Below are 22,669 nucleotides of genomic sequence, written 5' to 3'. Positions count from 1 at the left end.
CTAGCATTTTAATTCCTGTTGTTTAGACCGGATGTGTGCATAGTTGGATGAAATCACGATTAGATGCTAGCATCTGACCCATCTGTGGTGGTAGGATATGGTGGGGAAGGTAAATATGCTCCACAGAGTCCAAGTCCTGGATATTCACTTGTATCAAACACATTGAAAGTCCAATAAAACTTGGTGCTGATTTTCCAACTAGTTTCTCTCTGAAAGGAGCACAGCTTGCTCTGAACTAATTAAACATCCATTTGTAAGATAGTTCTTCCTGATCTGTTCAGTGCTGATAATCAGATATAGGTATATTACACTGTAAAAGTGATGTTTTAAGGTCAAATTGAATCTATGAAGTTGGGCACTCATGCTAGGGTATGTGACACATTGCCTACTGAGCCTTGTTTGAAACTGATAAAATCTTGCCTGTGAGCTATTCAGCGTTTAGGTGGGCTCTGCAGCCTCCATTCACTCCCCTTGTTTAAGGCAGTCCCAGGACAAACAGAGTGTTTAATAGTTACATTCTCTACCAGCGAGGTGTAGCGACAGAGACCATTTGGTTCTTTGCCGACCTGCCAGGTCAAGGGACTGTACACGTAGTTTGTTATTGAGCAGAAGTTATTTTGGGGGCAGAAAAACAGTGGGAAAAAAATAGTGGTTTGATTTCAGGTTCTATAAGAAGGAAACGTGTAATCATTCCAGAAAAAGTGCAGATGTTTGTGTTTCTCTGTCCATAACTTACTAGTCCTGGCTCCCTGTTCTGATCTCTGCTTCTCTCCATTTCCCTCTTCTGTCCCGTTTGGTTTGGATTCTGCCTCTTCTGAGGTTCTACCACACTCTCCCTTCTCTCCCCCCCGACCCCCTTTTTTTTGGTGTGTTTTCCAAAACTACCTAGACATTGTGAACTTTTCAGTTAAACATGAATGCAACAAACAAACTGATAGATAACAACATGAGAAATTTTTGCCCAGGTTCTGGTAATAACAAAAGTATTAGACAAACTTAGCTGTGGTCAGTACTGTTTGTGATGCCTGGCATTATGCCAATGGCTTAGCGTCGGATCGTTGAAATAGTTGGTTTTATCAGTTGATTTCTGCTACAAATTTCTGAAATAGTTTCTTAAAAAGTAATAGGGTTTGGAGGTTTTTTATTCATACGCAAATAAGATACATCTGAGTTGGTGTATTTTGTGTTTTGTCTTTTAAGAGTTACATGACTATTTTCTGGAACTTCTGATGGAACCATTCTGAGAAACTTTTCTACCCTTTGTTTAGGAGAGGTATTTGATGTTCTCAAAAGAGCAGTTGGTTTTAAAGACTGTCTTGGAGACCTCAAGGGATGAAGGAAGTCAATGGCAGAAAAGACCCATTTAAGTCTTTTGTTCTAGTCTGTTCTGTTTCTGTATTCTCCTGGCTTTGCACTGCCTATCTGGAGTTATGACCTTCACCATCCTTTCTCTTTTTCTTCTGTTCATTGTTATTTTACCAGCTCTGCAGCAGGATGTGTTTGGGCCTTCTGTGCACCAGATGATGTATCAGTTATCACTGCTATCTGTCAAGGACCACCTGCTTTGCCTTTGAAGGGATATCTCGTATTTGCTTATGACTGATTATTGTAAAGCACTAAGAAGTGTTTGATGAGATAAGATCTCAGAGATATAATTAATCATTTTGTCTAGTTCTATCTCTCTTAAGTTGATAGAGCTAAACTGGTAAGAATAGAGAACTGGATCCAATATCTTTATCCTATCAAAAGCGGCTTAGGAGCTCCCTATTGGATTTAGACTGACAAATGATATCACATTACAGTAGCATGGCAGAGAACCAATCTGTGATTTCAAACCACAGTCATAGAACTGATCACATACTGAAAGATTTTACACCACTTTGTACCATTTTTTATTATTATTATTACATCTTGATAAATTCTGTATTTTATTTTATGTGGCTCTCATTTCCCGGATATAAAGGTAATAACTGTACCTGGTTTTCAGTAGATAGCAAAACCTCTCTCAGCTATGTTTTTCCTCTTTAAGCAATTATTTATCCAGTTACCTTCCACGTTTGAAGTATTTTTCATAAACTCTTTTTGTTTTGAAGTATACTAATAAATCTCCACATAATACAAGTGCTGATTTGTGAAAGGCTTACTAGGCAAGGACAAGTACACAGGTTCTGTATTCTCGGAAATGAAAAATCTAATGCCATGACTAAATATTTAAGCAGTGATGCAACAGATGATGATGGCAGGGAAAGTAGATTGCAAGCTAATTTGTTTATGATCAATATTGTCCACTCCAGGGAAAGTTAAGTGTCTCTTTGGGATATATTAAGAGAAATACTGTATATAATATAATAAAAGCAAGTACTGCTATTTAGTGCCCTTTAAACTTCAGCAGAACTGTTGTATCAATTTTTGGATATGACAATTTTTTAAGAGGCAAGTGGGGAATGAACTACGTAGTCCATAAGGTCTCTTAGGTCCTTTGCTGTCTTGTTGTCATATTACAAAATATTCTGAAAATAAGTACTCTCTATTTTTTTCTGTCTGTCTTCCTCAGATTAGGTTACTTTAAATATTCGTAATTCACTGTTTTTCAAAGTCCAATTCTGTGGTGTACAGTATCCTCTTGGGGAGGTTAGTATGATATTAGGCCTATTTTAAGTTCACCTCAGAAAACCTATTCAGCTGCATAATCTCTGGTAATGATCTTTGGGAGAAAAAAAGTACATGCTCAATTACAGACTCAAAATTTTCCACTAGCTACAGAAATTTGGATTTATTTTCTTTATATCCTGCCCAATTCTCAGCAGACCAGCTTACTTCGATTGTCAGAATTCAAAGACTCTTCCAAACTCTGCATCTCCAGCAAAGTGGGGTTGATTTGTTTGTTTCTGTTAAACATTTGAATTTTTACAGTATCGTAATGCCAATATTTTCAGTATATTCATCTTATACGTTTGACAGTGAGAAAAAGCAGGTTTAAGATCCTAGCAAAAATAACCTTTAGCTATAGCATATCTTGATTCAAGAATCCAGCTTCCTACCATTTCATAATGCTTACAGAAATTGATGATGCAGTCTTGTGGTATGGGACTTGGATAATGTTTTCAATACATATGCCTCAAAAGTATACCTTGAAATACTCTCCTTCAGATTCTGCAAAGCAATTAAAGCTGTGCCCTGTAACATACACTGTCAAAAGCTCATGTAGTAGCAGAGTAACCAAATTGTTGGAGCTATCAAAAAAGAATGAGGTTCACCTTGGCTAACTTAAAAATACTAATTTGGTTTGGTCCTGGAATTGTAAGGCCGTGCCTTTGTGTGTGTGTTTGGGGGGAAAGACAGGACTGGGGAGCTGAGAAGGAAGTCCAGGGTCAATAATAACGAGAGTTACCATATAAAGAAGGCAGAATGAAAGACACATGAAGAGTGAAGTAGTGCAGCTCTGAAGGCAAAGAGAAGAGGGGTTGTATATAATGAAATAAAGACAGGCTAAATTGTCTTGTGTAATTTGTGTTATAAACAGAGCCGGTCACAACCATTGTCGTTAGCTTGTCTTACACCTGTCTTTATAAACAATTCTGAAGAGTCTTTTAGAGCTTCTCTATAAAATCTTTATTGTATTACTGTAGACCATTGAAATTCAGTATGACGAAGCTGAAGGCCAAGGAATATGCCTTCGAGCTGTCTGTTGTGCTCAGTTAAAATTTGGTTGGGAATTTGCCTATCGATAGGTTTTGTGTTGTTGAAACCAAATCTGTTTAGAGATAGGTATGCCCAACTGCTCAAGCAGCCAAATGATAAGATATGATAATGAATCTCGGACTTCTATGCAACCTCTCTCATTCAGAAGTAAGCTTAGTTTACTGTAATAGCTGGCAAAACCGCACATCAGCTTTTAAAGGAGAGTATTCAGTTGTGATCCAGTAGATTGACTTGTGTATTAGTGGTGGCTGCGCACAATCTTTGCTATCTGCTATGAATGCTGCTTCTTCACCTCAGCTGGTACAAGCCACTGCTTCAGTTCAAGAGTTCAAACTTTGCTGGTGGTGCTTGGTAAATTTTGTTTATTACAAATATATGTTGGGATAGGGATGTTAATATGAATGAGCATAGCTTGTGGGCAAGCTGCTCCAGATTGATTTCAAACCCAGCAAAAGAAGAAGAAAGGAGGTCTTCTTTAAATCAAAACCGAAATATCCAGCTGTATTCCATTCTTTCTCCAATTTTACATTTCTTCCCACACAAACAAACAAAACCAGCCTAACTCACCACCTCCCAAAAACACACATTCTAAATGCTTGGGAAATAATGATTTTTATATTTTACAGACCATATTTAGGGCACTCATTGCTGCCTGCTGAGCAACTGGAGAATGTTCTTTTTTCCCAGATAAATAAGACTTTCATGTAACTAGATAAATATTTTTGTTTTCCCAGTGACCTGGAGGTGATGCCTGTGCTTAAATGACTACGGAAGATAAGGGGTGATGCACTGCCTGTATCTGAGCCCAGAAATATTCCCAGAAACACTAAGGATCAGGATGCAGTGTGATGGGGGGGAAGCAGAGGGGTGTTGATCTTCATGATTTTGCTTATTTAGTGTGCCTATTTTTTCTCATAGCCATTGAAAGCAACCACAGGTCTTGGGAATATACTTCTCTGTGAAGTGTGTTTGCTGGCAGTGTGTAGGCTGTTGGGAAAGGCAGCGCATCCTTTGCCAGGAGGATGGAGAGGGCAGGTAGTGGCAGCTGTGGAGGTGACTGTGAAGAACTGGGATCCTGCAGGTTGGGCTGCAGAGTTCTCTTCTGCTGAGATCATGTAGGTAGTATGGCTGCCAGGCACAACCTGATCCAAAAAAAAAAAAAAAGCAGAAAAGCAAAATAAACAAAATCCTGCTCCTATCAGGGGTCAAATCAGCATATGTATTTGCTTGTTGAGTTAGTTAGCATGTATTAAATGGAGTTTCATGTGTGTTTCAGTCTAGTGGACTAATTTTAAGAGGGCCTGATAGAAAACCTAAGCATTTGGCTTCCCTTCCTCACATCCTTTCCATCAGATAGGGAAGGAAATACAGTATAAAGATGAATCAAGGACATTTCTCGACCTTTCTCCTCACTGATGGATCACAGCTTCCCTTAGCTTCAGAGGCATTGTGGAGAATTGCGAAAGCATAACCAGACTTCTTAATCCAACTTCTATTCAATTACAGTGTTTTCTATTAACACCTTTTAAATTAACACCTATTGTATCTTCTTACATGAACAGCTCCTCCCACCTTAGGAGCGCACGAGCAGGTGGGAGTGGCATAAAGACAACTCAAATATGCTTACATTCATTTGCAGAACAACTGATTTTGCTGGAGTACCAGAGCTTTGCTTAATTTTCTTAACTAAAGTCATTGTCTAAATTGCCTAAGCTATCATGCATCTGGGCAAATTTTGTACAGTTGTCAAAATTATCTTGACATACTTTCTGTGTGAAGATGTTTACCCAATGACAGCTGTGAGTCATGCACAGAAAGACTAGGAGCTTTCATCCACTTTTGCAACCTCAAAGAGATGCACCTAGTGTTTGAAGTCCTTTTTGAAGAGCTTTTACTTCAGGAAGGTTGTGTTTGGTTGCTGAAGTCTTTGACACATAGGTACCTCTATGGATCAGAAATAAACAGACTTTCAGGGGGATGAATTCACTCATGGTACAAATGCGTTTTCACTAGGGTCAGGTTAAGTGAGCTGGAGTGTTAAATATGCTCCGACTAACCCACTGCCCAGTATTGCTTGTGAGAGCTGTGGCAATCCCAGCCCTCCATTTCTAGCATGTTGTTCCTTCTGGAGGCTGCCACAGCAGATTTGAAACTGGCCAAACTTGCAGCTTGTGCTCAGCTCTCTGTGCTGAGGAGAAGCACCTGGCCAGTGTTCCATCTCTTAAGATAAGAAGCCGTTGGCGTTGAAGGAGACAGCCTGGTTGCAAAGACTTAAGAGGTGGTAATTTAAATAATAAAGCAGGGGTTGAATCATTAACAGGGGAAGGGAAAGGGGAAATGTCCCTGTTTCAGTGGAAGAAGCCTTTCCATAAGTTGTTTCAGTGTCTCACTCTTGCATCCAAGGGCCACTGGATGTTCCCCCTTGAGTGGCAGCTTCCCACGTGGCTGCATCTCCTGCTTAGCCATGGGCTGTGGGCTTGCCTCATCTGGTTCACCATCAAGGATCCTCACATGAAAACCAGTGCTGATTCGTAGCTCCTAAAGTATGTTAAGTGTGAAGATGCATAGAAACTTGGTTGCCACGGAGATTCAGTGAGGATGGACGATAGGACGTGGGAATCTCCTTGCCTACTATTTTGTTGCTAGCAAAGGGCAGCACTTCCTCCCCACCAGGCTGTGCCACCATACAGAGGATGCTTAGCTGGGTTCGTGATAGAGTTCCAGGAAAATTTAGACACAGAAATACTTCTTTTAGCTGCTGTTACGCCAAGATTAGGTCAGGACAGTCTATTCTCCTCTTCTTAACCTTATCACTTAGTAGCCAAAGAAAATAGGATCTCACAGAAATCCCAGCAGAAAAAATAGTTAATAAAACAGTGATAGGGAAGTAGAATTCATCAGTTTGATGTAGGAATGTTTTCTCTTAAAGAAAATACAACTGTATTGGTAATGCTTTGTTCTTTAATAAAATTGGGATTTAAAGGTTTTAATTATAAAAAAACCCAAATCATAAATACTGTATTCTGTATGGCAATAAGAGTATCAGTGGGAAAGAATGGACGGAAGGTTAACAATTACAACAAATGTAAATGAAATTTAAATGAATTAAAATGTTGTAGAATAAGGTGTGAGCCATTAAAATTAAGAAAGCACAATCAAACATTTTGATGCCCTCTGAAACAACTGGAAGAATTGAAAAATATAAAAATCTTAATTTTCTGCACTGGGTGAGGGGGGTAGTGTATTATGTCTCTACCTGCAACCATGTATTTAAAAGGTAAACTTTAAAATAATTTTGTATTCTAAAGAAAGAATGAACTTAGGTGGGGCAAAATACTTGTTTGACTTTCCCCTGGGAGAACAGAGCATCACATCTAAGAGATCAACATATACCTGGGCTGGGAGGTGAGGTGGTCACTGAAATACACAGAATGGATGGCTTCAGTGTAATGTTTTTATTGATTGTAATTCTTGAACAGAAACATTCACAAGTGGCATAAGGGTTCTTTTAGTGTTTTCTGCCAAAATACCACTGCTTTGCTCTCAGCAAGTAACTTATGCTGAATATAGAATCTAGTTGAAAGATTAAAGTAGACAGCTTTTGCTCCTTGTAGGCTTCCCAAATAGAAGGAATATGCAAAAAAGTTTCAGAAGTATTTCTGCAAAGAAATTTTTTGTTCTCAACATCAAGCGAAGAGATTTGCTGCGTATCTAGAGCATCACTCTCTAATAAATTCTGCTACTCTGGGATAGTTAAATTATACTATGACTTAGGGAAGCATTTAAACTTTCAGAGCTGGCTTCAGTGGCACTACTTGTGTGCATAAAGCGCACTTAGAGAAGTCTTTGGAAGATAGTGGCTGTAACCAATTATCTGTTCTGCTCGAAATCCAAGTAAGTGGTTGCTGCACAGAGGCAGCAGACCAGAGAGGGAAGGCACCATTTAGCAACTTCAGAAAATTTGTTCTTAGACTCTGTTGTATTGATATAATCTTGTTGTTGCAGTTATTTCAAGTACTCAGTAAAAGTACTTGTCAGATTTAAAATAAAAAAACCTACTCCTAATTTCTTCACTAGTACTTACCCTGTTCTTTATTGGCCAAACACTGGGAGAAGACCATATGACTTTAACTGTTTAATTATCTTTCTAGCATAATCTACAAGTTTTCACTATCTTAGAGCTCTGCTAGTTGTAGCTCTGGGAAATGAAAGATGTTGTTGTATATACAGCACAAGTACATGAGTAATTTGATCTTGGAGCCAGCTGATGTTGTCTTTCTTTTTAATTTTCATTATGCCTTTAGCTCTGTAGCTGCTCCAATTTTTTTTTATTAGAAAGTAGTATATAAAGAGGCAATACAGGGTTAATTGCTGTTCAGGGAAAGTGTTTAAAGAACAGCACCAGGTATACCTTATAGCAACAGCGTTTTTTCATAATGTTTGTGCTTTTTATCTTTAGAATTTATCTGTACTTCCAATTCAGGATTGCACACATAGGTGCTGTAGAAATATCATCGATAGTTAGAGCTTTTGTAGTCCATCATATTTTTGTTCTTACATTGTTTCAGATAAATATTAAATATTTTATAATATTTTTTCATGGTTAAGAAAAGGAACTCTCAAAGTAAAGCTAATTTCAGTGTCTGCCCCTGCCATTAATAATTGGTCTGATTTGTCAATTCAGTATACAACCACTATGAAATATAGTCTAGAAACTCAGTTGTTATCTGCTTTTAACCTAGCTGTTGCACTGATAATTGATTTAACAAAAAATTTAGTACTAGATGGGTATCATGAGAACTGGAAAGCAGAGCCAGAGCAGTGTCACACTCTGGAAAGAAGGGATATGTAGTTTTTTGTTTGCTCTATATTGTTTTGCATGACTTTTTAATCTCCATGTATGTGCTTTCCTTCTCCCTGTGACAGTTTTACTGCCCCACAGTAAAAGCTTAAAATGTAGTTGTTTTCAAAATGGGACTTTATGAAAATATCAAAACAGTATTTTTTTTTTAAATGAAAAATAAATAGGAGAACAAAATACTGATTAATGGTGTGTTGGAAACTAACAGGGAATAGCCTAGTTCTGTGATCTCAGAAGAGAAATAATCCTGAGCCACTGCAAGAGAAGTGGACCAATGCAGAGTAACTTGGCAAAAAACAGAAGCTGTGATTTTTATAATAAGCAGTAATATTCCGAGGAATACAGCCCAACTTCTCATGTCAGTAACCAGCCTTGTTTGCTCTGGCAGAGGTAGGGAACTAACAAAATTTATCTTGACGCTATCCCTCCTAAGCATGTTGTTGTCTCTTAATTACATATTGAATAGCATCTGGTGTTTGAAGAATAATCGAATAGAAACACAGCAGGGAGAAGTGTGGCAATATTGGTGCGAGCTGATACTTTTTTCAGCTTGTGGTGATCTGGAGGCTCTCTCCTGGTCACTTAGCCATCCCAGTTCTTCCTCAGCCTGGCCTGAAACGCCCAAAACATCAATTTTGTAACAATAGTGTCAGGCCAAATTTAGCTCTTGATTTTGATTTTGTAATACCAGGTTTTCATAACTCCTAGAACATGTGGAACTAAACTGTTTCCATCTCTCTTTTTTTTTTCCTTCAGTCACCAAGGGAAAAAGTATTGAAAACGGTTTCCTGCAAGAGATTCAACAAAAGGGTTGTAGCGCTCTGTTTGTGCGGTGAAACCAAAGTGACTAGAAACTCTCTGACCTGTTTTGTTTGAGATTGAGTGATCTGTTATTTCAGTGGAACTAAGAAGTCGCAGTGGTTTTTGAAAACCCCTCATAGTACATAGCTTTTTCTTTGATACTGAATTACCTTTAAAGAACTCTGCCTCGGTAGCATCAGGGTAATAACATTTGTCTGCCACACGCAGATGCTGTAAGAGTAAACGTCTTAGTTTATGAAATACTCAAATATGGCAATACTGAAGAAAAGTTTAATAGCTTATCTAGGAGTTATATGTAAGTGAAATAGTCTTCTATAAACTATTATTTTCCAAAATCAAAAGGGTAGGAATCTTCTTAGTCTAAATCTCTAGCCAGGCAGGGGAAGGATATCAACTACAAAATAGACAATTATATTTTCCCATTGTCTTGAACAGCTCTTCAAGCACAGATTGTCTGAAATAGTTGCCATAATATGTTTTTACTTCTCAGGCCATGGAGCTCAGGGAATCAGTTTTTTAATATCTACATCATCTCTTTCCTCCTGGAACTGAAGCTGGTTACCATAGCAAAATGGCAAGGAAACTGATAAGCAAGTAGTACCATTTGGCAAACAGGATATAAATTTATTTTATTAAAACAGAGAACTGTGAAAATAATTAATGAGATTAGAAAGCTTTTTTTTTTTTTGCTTTAATATATTTTAAAACACCTGTGAAGAAAATTGTGATCAGATATTGAACAAAATGCATTTGCTCACATAACAAGTGTTGCTGCAAATAGTAGGAGCTTCAGTTTTAAATCTCTGCAGATCTTTGATACTTTCAACATTACAATGTAATTTCTCCCCTTATGTTTCAGGGTGTTGCAAAGATGCCATGCTGTGAATTAAATGAGCTTCTGCTTAACAGTATTTATGGGTGTCTGTCCCCTGCTACTTAAAAATTACATTGCAATATAGTTTTTATTCCTACTTGATGAAGCATGGTCATCTGAGTCTGTATTGTAAATTAGTCTGTGAAGTCCCTTGGGTTTGTGTAAAATGACCTCAGTGAGTGCTGAAAAGTTAAATTGTTTTGCGTTCCACAAACATTACCAATAAAATGAAGTCTGATGATGTTTTTTATACTCCCCTTTGACAATGTTGGTGTCAATGCATAACATGAATCACGTGCCTTGAACTGTACAGCTCGGCTGTTTAAGGCATTATCACAACAATGGTATCTTCACTAGGTGGACTTTCTGTTGGCACTGAGATATACCCAAAAAGAGCTTGTTTTCAGGACTGAGTTGTTCCTCTTTTCTGCTTGGTTAACTCCTGATATGTTGCCTGCCATCCAAACAACATGTTGTCTTCTGTTCTTGGTGCAAGAGTTGAGGCACTGTTTTGGGGAGTTTGTTTTGGGTTTGCACTTTTGACTGTAAGTGAAATGAAGTCGCAGATTTGGGGGATTAAAAAATAAAACTGCATATTTCCTTAAAATCTTCTCTGCTCTCAGTTTTATCCATATCAGATATATGATGCGTACTTATGCTATGTTATATGCCCCAACAAATTTTCCACTTACCATGCAACTGAATAGCTCCAATAGAGAGATTTGGGAGTCTTGCTGTAATCTGGCCATGCAAAAGATGCTATTTAGTCTTTACTCCTTTGAGGCCATAGTAACTGTATTGAACTTGTAGAAGTGTTGTTCACAGGCTGTGAGTCATAATCAGTGCAGCTGTGGAGCAGAAATCAGGGTAACTCCTAGGAAAACTTTATTTCTACTCTCTTTTTAAGCTGTTTCTTCATTATAATAAGCACTGGTGGTGTTTGGGGGAAGGGGGGCGCATTCATCCTTAAAAATTATGATTATCCGCAAAAAAAATACCATCAAATGCCCATTGGATGCAGCACTGGGTTAGGGTAACTGGGCAGGATCTAGGTGGAAGTTGGCTGGTGTCTGATCAGCTTGGGGGAGAGATGGAGGACCTTGGATCTGGCAGGATCCAGGCAGCCTTAGAAAGAGCTGAATGAGAATATAATTGTGAAGGAAATGTGTGAGTTTAGGATCAGGACTTATTTCATGTTGATGTGTATGACCTGCACCTTTGATACCCCTATGTCTGTCCAAAGTGTGGACTCTTTGGATAGAGGGAGCAATCTGTAGAGGATAAGAATGGTTTCCTCCTTGGAAACCACTTACCTGCAAATACACATAGCTGGCACTGATGATAATCACCAGTGGCTATCTATAACCTGCAGGTTATTGTACTGCAGTATGATGCATAAGTGTGGCAATTCATTGCGGTGACGTAGCCCAAAATGCAGCACTCTGATGCACAAGCTTGGGAAGTTGGAGTGTTGCCATCTACTGGCAGCCATCCACAGAGAGAAGTCCCTCAGCTGGCTGTAGCTTGAGATATTGCTTATTTTGAGCTGAAAGATGAGGTTTTTCTGCCTAAATCCTGTTTCAAGGCAGAGTTGTTAATAAAATAATTGTTGCTGTCCTTAGCGCATGGATGCAGTCAAAGAGTTAGAGTAATCCCAGTGCGGTTTCTCGGAGAGGTTGTTACTCTTTGGGATGTGGGTCCATGTTTTGACACGGGGGTGGCTTCTCTCTCCTGCAGAGTGACCAAGTTGGTTTGGGGAGTCCTGAGCACCCCTGTGAGCCCAGGGCTTGAGGGGTCCCCTGCACCCCTCCTGCCCTTCAGAGCCTGGCCTTGTATTTTCAGGGAATGGGCTGGTCTGGAAATTACCTTTTTTTATTCTGCAGTAAAATAGTAATAAAGGTGAAGGGTATATTTGGACTCATTAGCGAAGACACCAAAGACCCCTATTTTTAAGAATCTTGCAGGTCTGAGTCTTTCCTCCTAGAAGAGATGAGAGGTGTTTCAAATAAGTCTGTCCTCAAAAGGGATTTCTAGTACAGCTTATGCAAAAAGTTCTCTCAAAAAATTATACTGTGACTGACCTCTGTCAAGGGAAATATTTACATGGCACTGTCAGAAGCAGTTTTGAACATTTTGCATGAACCAAATGCCACCAATGGACATGGATTTGTTTTTTCTTTTTTATTAAAAAATAGTTGAGAAATAAAAGATTGCAACACTAGTTTTCAGCAAAAGTTATGTGACTGCTTCCTTGCAAAACACAACCCACATGGAAGCAGAAGAGTGATGTAGCTTTTCCTTTGTGCTTGTCCGGTCCAAATATGCTTCAGACTTAACAACTCTTTCTGTAGTGATCTTCACAGAAATGTAAAAAACGTATTTTTTTTTATCTAGTAACATAAAATTTTTAGTTGGAACTAGATTTAAAAAATCCATTTCAGGTGCTCTTAAACCTTGTGAATACCAACATTTTGCCTTCAGTATTTTAAGCACTATTTCAAAATAATGGTTTAATCTATCTTTGATATGTTTTCAAGCCAGATGTGTAGGTACACAAACATGGAAATAATTGTGTTCCTCTGTCAGATCTGTCTGCATGAGTCTTAGCTGACTTTTAGCTGACAGAGCAATGATGCATTTTTAGATAGATTTTTGTCACAATAGTTCCAAGATACTGGATTACCAAAAGCAAGATTACAGAATTACCGGTGGAGTTGTATTTTTTACCAGTGAAGTAATGCACAGTGTTAAGAACATATATTTGAGGCCATATATGGAAGTTTTATATTTTAAGGTCTAGAGAGGCAAAATACATTGGAATTAAGAGCTTGAGGTTTAAGTGTGGCTTGGATTAAGGAGTTGTGGAAGGGGCTGGGTTCTGGCTGGTGCTTTGTTACTGATGGCAGGTTTCCAAAGTGTAACCAAGTGTTCTTCTCTTTTTTTTTTTTTGTTTTCTTTTGTTGCAGCTGGTCTCCAATGTTCTCATCTTCTCCTGTACAAACATTGTAGGCGTGTGTACCCACTACCCAGCAGAGGTGTCCCAAAGACAGGCTTTCCAGGAGACCAGGGAATGCATACAAGCCAGGCTGCATTCTCAAAGGGAAAACCAGCAGCAGGTAAGAGCAACAGTGGGAAATAAAAAATGAAATTGCTGAAGCAGAATTAGCAGGCAAACTGTTCCTGTAGGATGGGATTTGCAGGCCTCTTGCTTCTTGACTAATCCAAGCAATAATAGGCTGATGGTAGAGGGCAGGATTTTTCAAGTTTTGAAAGAAAGCTCAGGGGAGTATTTCTTCCCCAATACCCTGATGGACTTCTCCGCAGACATCAACAAATACTGTAGTCTATGCTCTGTGGATTAAAATTACACAGTATGCAGAGTCTGCGTAGTTTTTTTGCACCCATCATTGAAGCCATGTGTTGAATGCAGATGCACCACACAGGCTTCAGATGCACCCTCTTTGTAAGGTCAAAACGTTGTGTGTTTGTCAGCAAAGCCACTGCCAACAGTTAGCTGTAAGGCAGGTTTCAGAAGTGAAAGGTAAAAATTGGTCCACAGAACATACTGTCCCTTGATGCCTCCAAAGAGGGTCCCCTTCCTGCCTTTCCCAAAGGTTCCTACCTGCTTGCACACCTCTGTGTACCTTTTAGGCCTCAAGTGAATTGTATTTGTTCAAAGAGTAAAATTCATCACCAACTTTGATGGTTTTTTGCTGCAAAAAGACCTGTTGCTGCTAGCATCCAGCCCAGTCGTCAAGGGTACCGAATGTATCTGGTCCCCTAATTCATTTGTGGGTTCTCTTGCAACGAATCTCTTATGTCCTCAGAATTAGATACAAAAGATCTTTTGGGGCTGCTTGACTATTCCCTTGCTAACATACATCTCTGCCCTGCAGTACATCTCGTAGCGGTCTGTCCAGTCCAATTTGAAATGAATCATGAAACGGGGCTTCCACTCTTCCCTTGGGAGATATGTCAGAGCTTGGTTGTGGGTTTGGGGGAGAGGTCAGAGGAATGAATCAACTGGAGTGTCTTTGCATCTCTGTGGCAACACAGCTTAATTTTCCCTCATGTCTCAGCCCATCTGCATCTATGGATTTGTCTTTTGGCAGTGTTTTGTGAGGTACTTCCGGCTCACATACTTGCTGTTTAACCCTTACTGTGAAATAATCTGTGCACGTACTTTATTTTGATAATATATGTATGAAAACGAGATTCACGCTGAAGGCTCCTTTTTCCTTTGTAGCAAATGTAGTCTCAGAAAGATGAAACGAGCATCCACTCCTTCTTCCACACCTTGAAATGAAGGAAAGGATTGAGCCAAAAGAGTACCCCATTTTACTTCTTGGTTACAGCTCTGTCCCCTCTGCTGAGAGACTGCCTTAGCAGCATGGCTCACATGCTTGTGCTGTTCTGGATTTAGGAGCTTTTATGTCAGAAGTAGTTCATGAAAAAAACCCTGACAAATGCTCTAGCTTTATGCTTTTTCCTTCTCCCCCTTCCCAGAGGAAAAAATATACCATACAGAGGAAAGCCGGGACATCAGAAAAACATGGGTCAAAGCCAGTCACTTAGAAGTACCCTCCGGTACCTCCAGCAGTAACTGTGGCTCCTGGCAGCTGGGGACTCCTAATAAGATTATTTGCTGCTACAGCCTGCGCTGACATTGATCTCCAGGTTCAGTTCAGATGCATCCCTATGCATAATGCATTGAAATAATCTTGAGGTGACAGCAGACACAAATAAAGGCAGCTCAGCCTGTATCTGGGAGAGCCAGTCTCCAAACAGGGGTGGAGGGAAAGACAACTGCACAGCCCAACACTGTTATCATTGTTTGCCTGTTTCTGGAGCTCTGATGGTGCTCCTGTGTGCTGTTCTCTATTAAAGGCAAGCAAATTATCTCCGGCAAAGGAATATGTCTTTTCCTTTATTAAGCATCTACCAGCACGCAAAATTAGCAAGAAAGTAAATAAAAATCCAGAATGCCCAGTGCAGAAGAGAGACTTCTTGTGATTTCATTATTTGAGATCACCTAGGGCAGAGCCTTAACAGGAATCACTGTTGCTTGCCCAGAATAAAATACTCTTGGATGAAAAAATAGGTGTTCTCCACAATCCATAGTGAGCAAATACTTAAGATTTGAGTAAGAGATGCGTTATTCAGACTACACAATTTCACTTCTAGCATTGCTTGTCTTTTGTCTCTGAAAAGTTGTTCACTCCTTCTCTTTTTCATCTCTGCATCACTTAACTTGTGGTGAAAAATAAGTGTTATTAAACCTGAGAACAAAAGGATAGTCATAAGACATTAAATATTTTAGTGATTTGAGGTAGTCTTGGGAGAGTATGACATAAATAGGTAAAATTTCTATGTAGTACAGAGTTGTCGTAGGGATGTGTGTGCCCACTTATACATATATCTATGTGTATGTATGTAAACAGAGTAGATCTGTATTGTACTCTTTCATCTGTGCCTATTCTAGAGACTAGTGCTCCTTGGGATGCATTTGTTTAATGTATAATTCAGTGGAACTATACTTGCATCTTATTTTGAAGTGAGAATTATATATGAATTTGCTCTTGCTTTTTTTATCAGGTCAGAATGCTGCCTTGTTATACTTGTAAAACAGCAGTCCCAGTCACCTCACTGGTGCATTATAAGTGATTTTACAGTGAGGGCTGCAGTACTTTCTAGTTGTTATAGCAAAATGAAAATTGTACTCAGTGGAGACTTTAATTTCTGTGCTCCGTTTGAAATAAAACGTAAGGATTTTGTTGTTTTGAAGGTCTTTTAACATGGCTTGTGCTTTACAAAAGCACTTGTTACAGCTTCCTCCTGTTAGCTTCAGAGGTTATTTTCAGTGATTGTGATACTCCCAACAAACAGAATAAAGATAATGCCCAAGTCTGTAACATGGCTCAGCTTCCTAATTAGTTGCTGCATGAAGGGATGTTGTGCGACATGCATTTGTTTCACGCAATAAGCCTATCTTATTCCGCAATTGGTGATAGCTCAGAGCGGTGTTAGTTCATCTCCTGGAGATCTCAGGGTGTCTTGAAAATATTGGTGATTTAATCTGGCAAGTGCCTATGGTGTCAGGAAGAGTAGGGGTGGAGGCTCTCAAGCAAAAGTTACCCAGAAATATACATGAAAATCTCTTGGAGTGCTAGTAAGAGAAACTCGGTCCCCTGAATATGTCCCTATTTTGCAAGCAAGTAAAAAAACCCATGCCTCCACACTCATGTGCCTACAGGGAACGTTCCAATCCTGTGGGTGCCCCTGAACCTCCCATTAAGCTCCGAGTTATTTAGAGGATGTGTAAAATCACATGTAAAATAGCAGCTTTCACACATTCAAGGATGCCTATTATAATATGCAAATGACAACAGCATATACACCAGTTACTCTGGTAAGCATACAAGTGTGTTGTGCTTTTGCGCTCAAGTAGTACACTAACAGCTGACAGAAGCCTGAGGACATGTGCATGATTCATGATCTTCTTAAAAAAAAAAATGTGGATATGTAACTGTTAGCACCTGCAGTATGCTAGTGAAGGTGAGAGTACTTTAAAAAACAAGTATCTTGTCAGGACTGCTGCAGTTTTGAGCAGAGGAGATAGAAATCCCTCCAACATGTCATCTTCTGTATTATTACTACCTCTTCAGAGACTGGAGGCAAGAATCAATCTCTTTAAGGTACACATTGAAGGGGAAAAAAATGGAAATACTGGGCAGTGCCGCAGACTGTAAAATGTCTCAGAGCATGCTGAGCACGTTTCCCGTGAATTCATCTTCCTGTTTTCCCCAAAGTTCCTCTCTCTCCTTAGAGGAAGAAATAAATGGGGAACTTTCAGTTAAAACTAGGAATTAGAAACCAGGAACATGCCTATAACTGTAGTATGGGCAAGAGGTTTGGTGACATAATTGGTACAGGATTGCTGACCCCTCTGAGTCAGGACTGCATTTGAGCCCTACTGTTCCCTGTGTCATTGAGAAGTAATGAGCTGTTAGATAAGGTTAGGGATCTTCGTTTACACCACACTGTGTTTGTGTCCTCAGGAAGGAAGGCCCTTTTCTTCCCTCTGCTCACTGCAGGTAAAGAAAAATAAAGACAAGAACAGCACAAGCATTTGGGGTTCTTCAGCTTTTCCAGAGCACTGCCTGCAGGTTGGATCACAGTGGAGCTGATCCCAAAGGAGATGCTCCCCACCTTCTTCAGCCATAGCAAAAACTTCTTTTGACCTGCGAGGGGTGTGAATGGGAATAAAATGAAGGTCTCGGCAGAATTTCTCAGGACACCTGAGATACACAAATGCATCCCTGGGGCACATATTACCTGCAAATTTAAATTCTATAGCTTCTGCATGAAATTGCCACCAAATTTAGAATAATAACAAGCACAGGCTTTTGTGTGAGTTTTTAGGAAAATTACCAGAAAGTCATCATTTTGTCATGAAACTAATTTATGCCTAGCACGCAAAACTATATACAGAACAGCTTACAAAATAATGTTATTAAAGTCACACTAAAGCTATTATCAGTAAATAAAAGTGCCAAGTGAGGGTGGAGAGCCATGAATTGTTGATGACAGAGGTGGTTACTGAAAATACTCTTGTAGGTGAGTGGGTGGGTTTACAGGGCTTAATGCAATGGGGCACTAATAGGGGTTTTAAGTGTAGAAGTATAATACCGCATTGTATAGTTGGGCTAACTTTTCATGCTAGTTTTATCGGGGCATTCCTATTGACTTTTTAGCTGCTAAGAACAGGTTTGTGCCTGTTTGGGGAATGTGCTTAGATGATTAGATAGGAAAGGAAGGAATTTTAAATGGTGCCCAAGGGTGTTGGGATATCAGTCCTCTGGTGTTAAGTGAAGGAGGACTTCAGTGTGGTGTGGAGAGGCTGTGTGGGAGGTCAGACAGTATCATTTGTCAGAGTCCTTCCAAGAATGGTGCACGGGCACTTTTTGAGTTGCATGGCTCCTTCATTTGCAAGAGTTGACAACCATGAATTACAAGCCCACTGCAGATGGGATGAAAAATTATAATTTTTCTTGTAAAATCATTGAATTCTTATTGTGATGTTGGGACAGAATTGCATATGACTTGTTAGGGGATCAGTTGCTGGCTTTATGGAGACCATTTCGCTTGGTTGTACTCATCTCTCACCAAACTGATGACTCATTTCTCCCCAGTAAGGAACAAAGTGTGTTTGTTAACTGGGCAGCAGGTGTTTTAATTGGTTCATCTGTCTGACTCCACAGGAGCGTCTCCTGCTCTCTGTACTTCCTCGACATGTTGCCATGGAGATGAAAGCTGACATTAATGCCAAACAGGAAGATATGATGTTTCATAAGATCTACATCCAGAAGCATGACAATGTCAGGTAAGAGCAGCAGCCCATCTTCCAGCTGCTGGGGAGGAGGGCCCCTCCCAGTGCTTGGCACTTAATACCCAAGGATGAAGATGACAGTGACATATAGTCCAAATAAGTGTAAAGACTCAAAAGTGTCACCAGTTGACTTTTGAAAGTTTGTTTATAGGACAGGAGGAGGATTGCCACATTCCTGCAACATCTTCCTTTGAGAAGAAACTTTGACTGCTCTCTTTTCTTAGATTTTTTTTTACCCCTTCCGTCCCCGGGGTAAGTCTCAGTGGTTTTGAGAAGGTGGTATATTTGGGTTTAGTTATTTTTTGACAGTTACAAGCACCCTTCTGATAAGCCGTGATAGGATGCAAGTTAAAAATTGGCAACGCTTTCCATGGGGTGAATTGCAGAGCCCAGCTGAGGTTAAGATCACCTGGAGTGGTCTCTGCCAGTTTGGAATTACAAGCAGGGGGTCTGTTACTGACTGAGCTGTTGACAGGTCAGTCACCCAGACTCCTTGGTCTACCTGGATGAGCAGAAGAAATCGATATCCGATCTCTGACAAATCATGCAAAATCAAACCTAGTCCATGTTGCTGGGGTAGTCCAGCCTCATGAGTTTCTGAACAGCACCAGATTCCCACCATCCACTTCCCAGGGAAGAGGCAATAGAGTTGTACTTTAGTTGCTTGATATCTTTATGGGCTGCAGTTACAAAGTTAAGTTTAACTTAATCTTGATTCATTTTACCTCTGCTGTTGTACCTGACATCTCTGGGGATCACTTATGTCTCTGCTAAACCAGGTCCTGGAACTGTGTAACAGCTCTGTCAGTCTATAAACACTTCTGCTGAGACACGGGGACTGGGGACATAGAGTTTCCCTCCTTCCCCTGTCCATCTCCCCTCCCAACAGGAGGTTTTCCTGTAAACTGCTTGCATAGCCTTCTCTCTTGTGTAGCTTTAAGTATGTTGGTGAATTATATTTTCTGATACTTCGTGCTCAACAAATAGAAGTGGATTTCTTACATCTCTAATATACTGCACCCTGCATAATCTCCAATAGCTGATGCAGTGAAATTCGTACAAAATTCTAAAACATTTGAAGCCATTTCCTTAGCACTGAGGGTAGCAGGGAGAGGTAATGTACAAGCAAAAATTGGGAGGAGGTTGATCACTGCTGAATGTAGAATCTGATATAAAACTTACTAAAATCAGGGCAAGTCTGTGTGCTGGCTTGGATGGACTTCAGTTCAGCCCTTCATATTTTTGGTTTGACTCATTAAACAGATAAAGATCCACTAGCAATACTGAAGAGAAAAACATTATCAGATATCAAAGACAATAATGGTTCACTGATGAAAAATAAAGAATATATATATGGTGATGAAGGTGAGGGGAAGAGGCCATCTAGAGTGCCCTCAGCAGAGTGCTACAGTAGATTAGATTAGGTTTTGTGTCTTTACATTCATTTTTACTTAATGGAACTGAGCTTGTTCAAGAAGGTGTGTAAATTTCTTGTGATAGACGCCATTCATGGATTTTCTTAATTGAGAAATTACTTTTTTCCAGTACTCAAAGGTCAGCTTGACATTCTAACTGAATGCAGTTCACTAGATATGCCATGAGACTGGTCAGTATGGTATTGTAGTCTTTCACATCAATTTCTATATGTCATTACTTGCAAGTTTGAAAGTTGTTCAGTACAGTCAAATCTTAGTAAAGTGGATTATCTCTTTAGGATGATACTTATTTGAAATTTTAACTATATCACTAAATAAACAAAAACTAAACAAACAATAATAAACTAAATTTACAAATGAACAATTTTAAAGGGAGAAGGGAATCTGACAGAATGATTATAATTGGAAAAAATAGCCCAAAGATAATGGCTGGTATGGAGACATGGAGACTGCAAAAGATACAACAAAAAATGATGCATGACCCAGAATATAGAAAGAGAAAACAGTTTGCTATGACTTTCAGTTATGGCTGTGAAGTAACGTGAAAGGTGAAACATGTATACAAAAATGGGCGTATGCACCAATCAGTTCCTTGGACTGTCCTGATGGGTGGCTAACAGGAAGCTTGCAAACATTTAATTTTCACATCTTGCATATTTATTGAATAATATGAACATTTCTGTAATATATTATCTTCTGCAGCCTAAAAGTAATTTTAACTTTGTTCCTCATGGTAATGAGTGTTTAGGAATCAAGCCCTTGCAGGTGCTGACTGTCTCCAGTGCAAAGGGAGGCTGAGGTCTCAAAAGATCTTGCAAGGGGAAACAACTTAAATGATATCTTCCTCAAAGTATGGACTTTGTTGTCTGTGCCTATGAGGTCCTAAATCAAAGCCTACTGGGATAATGGAAAAGGCTAGAAAAAGGAAGTAAGAAATAGGAATCAAATAGTATATGCACTGAGAGCAAATAGAAGGTAACTTAGGAACATCTCATCTTCATGTACTTCAGGGAAATGAATAACTAAGTACGAATATTGAAAAAAGGAAACATGATTTGGAACAAATGACTCATTTCACACTAGGAGTTCAGCATGGAGCCTCTGCTCTTAACTGGGTGCACTGAAACCATCTCTAGCGGGATGACTGTGGATGATTTTGAAGCATTTACGTGCACACAGAAACACACTGGTGGTGGGGGATAGCGTCTCAATGAAGTGGATTAATGAGCTGGCTGAATAAAAGCAAGCATGCTTTTTACTTTTCATGGGGAAATGCTCAAGGGGAGGCTTTTGTGATGAGAATGCTCCAAGCAGTTTTGTTTTGGTTTTGTCACTATTCAAAAATGTCATAAGATCTAAGTTTTTACGAGCTAAAGGTTATTGTGTCAAGGCAATTGAGAAGTATGTGAAGTCGGTGCAAGGGTGCTGTGCCCAGCCATTGAATCTGGCTTCCTGTTGATGATTTATGAGCAGGAGCATTTCCTCCGCAGTTCGTAGAAGTGGGAAGGTCCGTGTGTCTGCACAGAGGTGTGGGTTCCCTCTTCCATCAGCTGTATTCAGCGATTCTCTTTTCCCACTCTCTCAGATTAGTTAAAAAGTTAGATTATAAATGAAAGTATAAGGGATGGGAATTTTTATTAGCTATTGATTTAAAAGTTTGGTAGCCATCATAATGCCTGGAACCTGAGGTCTTCATTTTTACTGGATTTTTCAGGGTGAGGTTTCTCACCGATTTCCCAGTCAATGTGGAAATAATGAGCCGCACTGACACTCAAGGTTTCCATCCAGCCGGGTTTAACTTTGGCCCTTTGAACTCGGGAGGCACAGGAACACCGCCTCGTGCACTTAGCCTGGTTTGACATTTTGTGTGGGAGAATTGGTTTACTAAATTCTATTCCAGACAAGATTAAATATTTTCATTTTCAGGGATGATTTGGTCTGGGCTTTTGGGACCACCTCTAATTTTAATTAAAAAACAAACCCAAACCACTCTACCAGCAGAAAATGTTATTCTAAAATTATGTGAAGTTACTGGGGGGGAGGGTTTTCTGTTTTAAAATGAGGAGTCTTTAAATGACCAGTTCTGCTGAGATATGCTTAGTTTTACATACTAGGTTACATGCATCTTTTTTTCTTTTTAAAAAGGCTACATGCTGCTTTTTTTTTTCTTTTAAGAAAAACAAAGTCAATTTAAAACCTATGTAGAAAAGACATCTTCCTCAGGTGCCAGTGGTAGGTCTGTAAAAGGCATCCATGATCCTTTAATAAGGGGCAGTTTTGCCATGGTATTTCTTACTGTGTTACACTTCTCTTAGAGGGTGGGCTATTTCTCTGTTCGGGGAAAGATGATGTTTTTATGCAAAATACAGTGGTCCTTCTGACCTGAATGGGTAAAAGCAAATCTTTTTTAGAGCCTTATCAGGACTTCCTGTGAATGAGTTCATAATCTCCTGCTTATTGTTATAGAAAGTAAAGTTCAGAGACTAATATATCCACAGTGAAAATATAATTTCCTGTCAATTTTTGGCAACAAAATTTGTTTCAGATTATGTTGTTCTGAAGAATTTAGAGTGATGACGAAACTA

The 22,669-nt window shown here is 39.4% G+C and overlaps 1 protein-coding gene across 1 annotated transcript in view; it reads left to right on the top strand.

The window, feature by feature from the left end:
* The window catches only part of ADCY5 (adenylate cyclase 5), a 219,954-nt gene that overhangs the window by 115,790 nt on the left and 81,495 nt on the right, over positions 1-22,669 (top strand). Inside the window, exons 2-3 of the mRNA XM_075028797.1 lie at positions 13,226-13,375; positions 18,521-18,642. Coding sequence (XP_074884898.1) covers positions 13,226-13,375; positions 18,521-18,642 — 272 coding nt within the window. The remainder of the gene's footprint in view (positions 1-13,225; positions 13,376-18,520; positions 18,643-22,669) is intronic.

The sequence above is a fragment of the Buteo buteo genome, chromosome 5 (assembly GCF_964188355.1).
Source record: "Buteo buteo chromosome 5, bButBut1.hap1.1, whole genome shotgun sequence".
In the NCBI taxonomy this organism is placed as follows: domain Eukaryota; kingdom Metazoa; phylum Chordata; class Aves; order Accipitriformes; family Accipitridae; genus Buteo; species Buteo buteo.
This window is presented reverse-complemented; position numbering and strand designations above follow the sequence as displayed.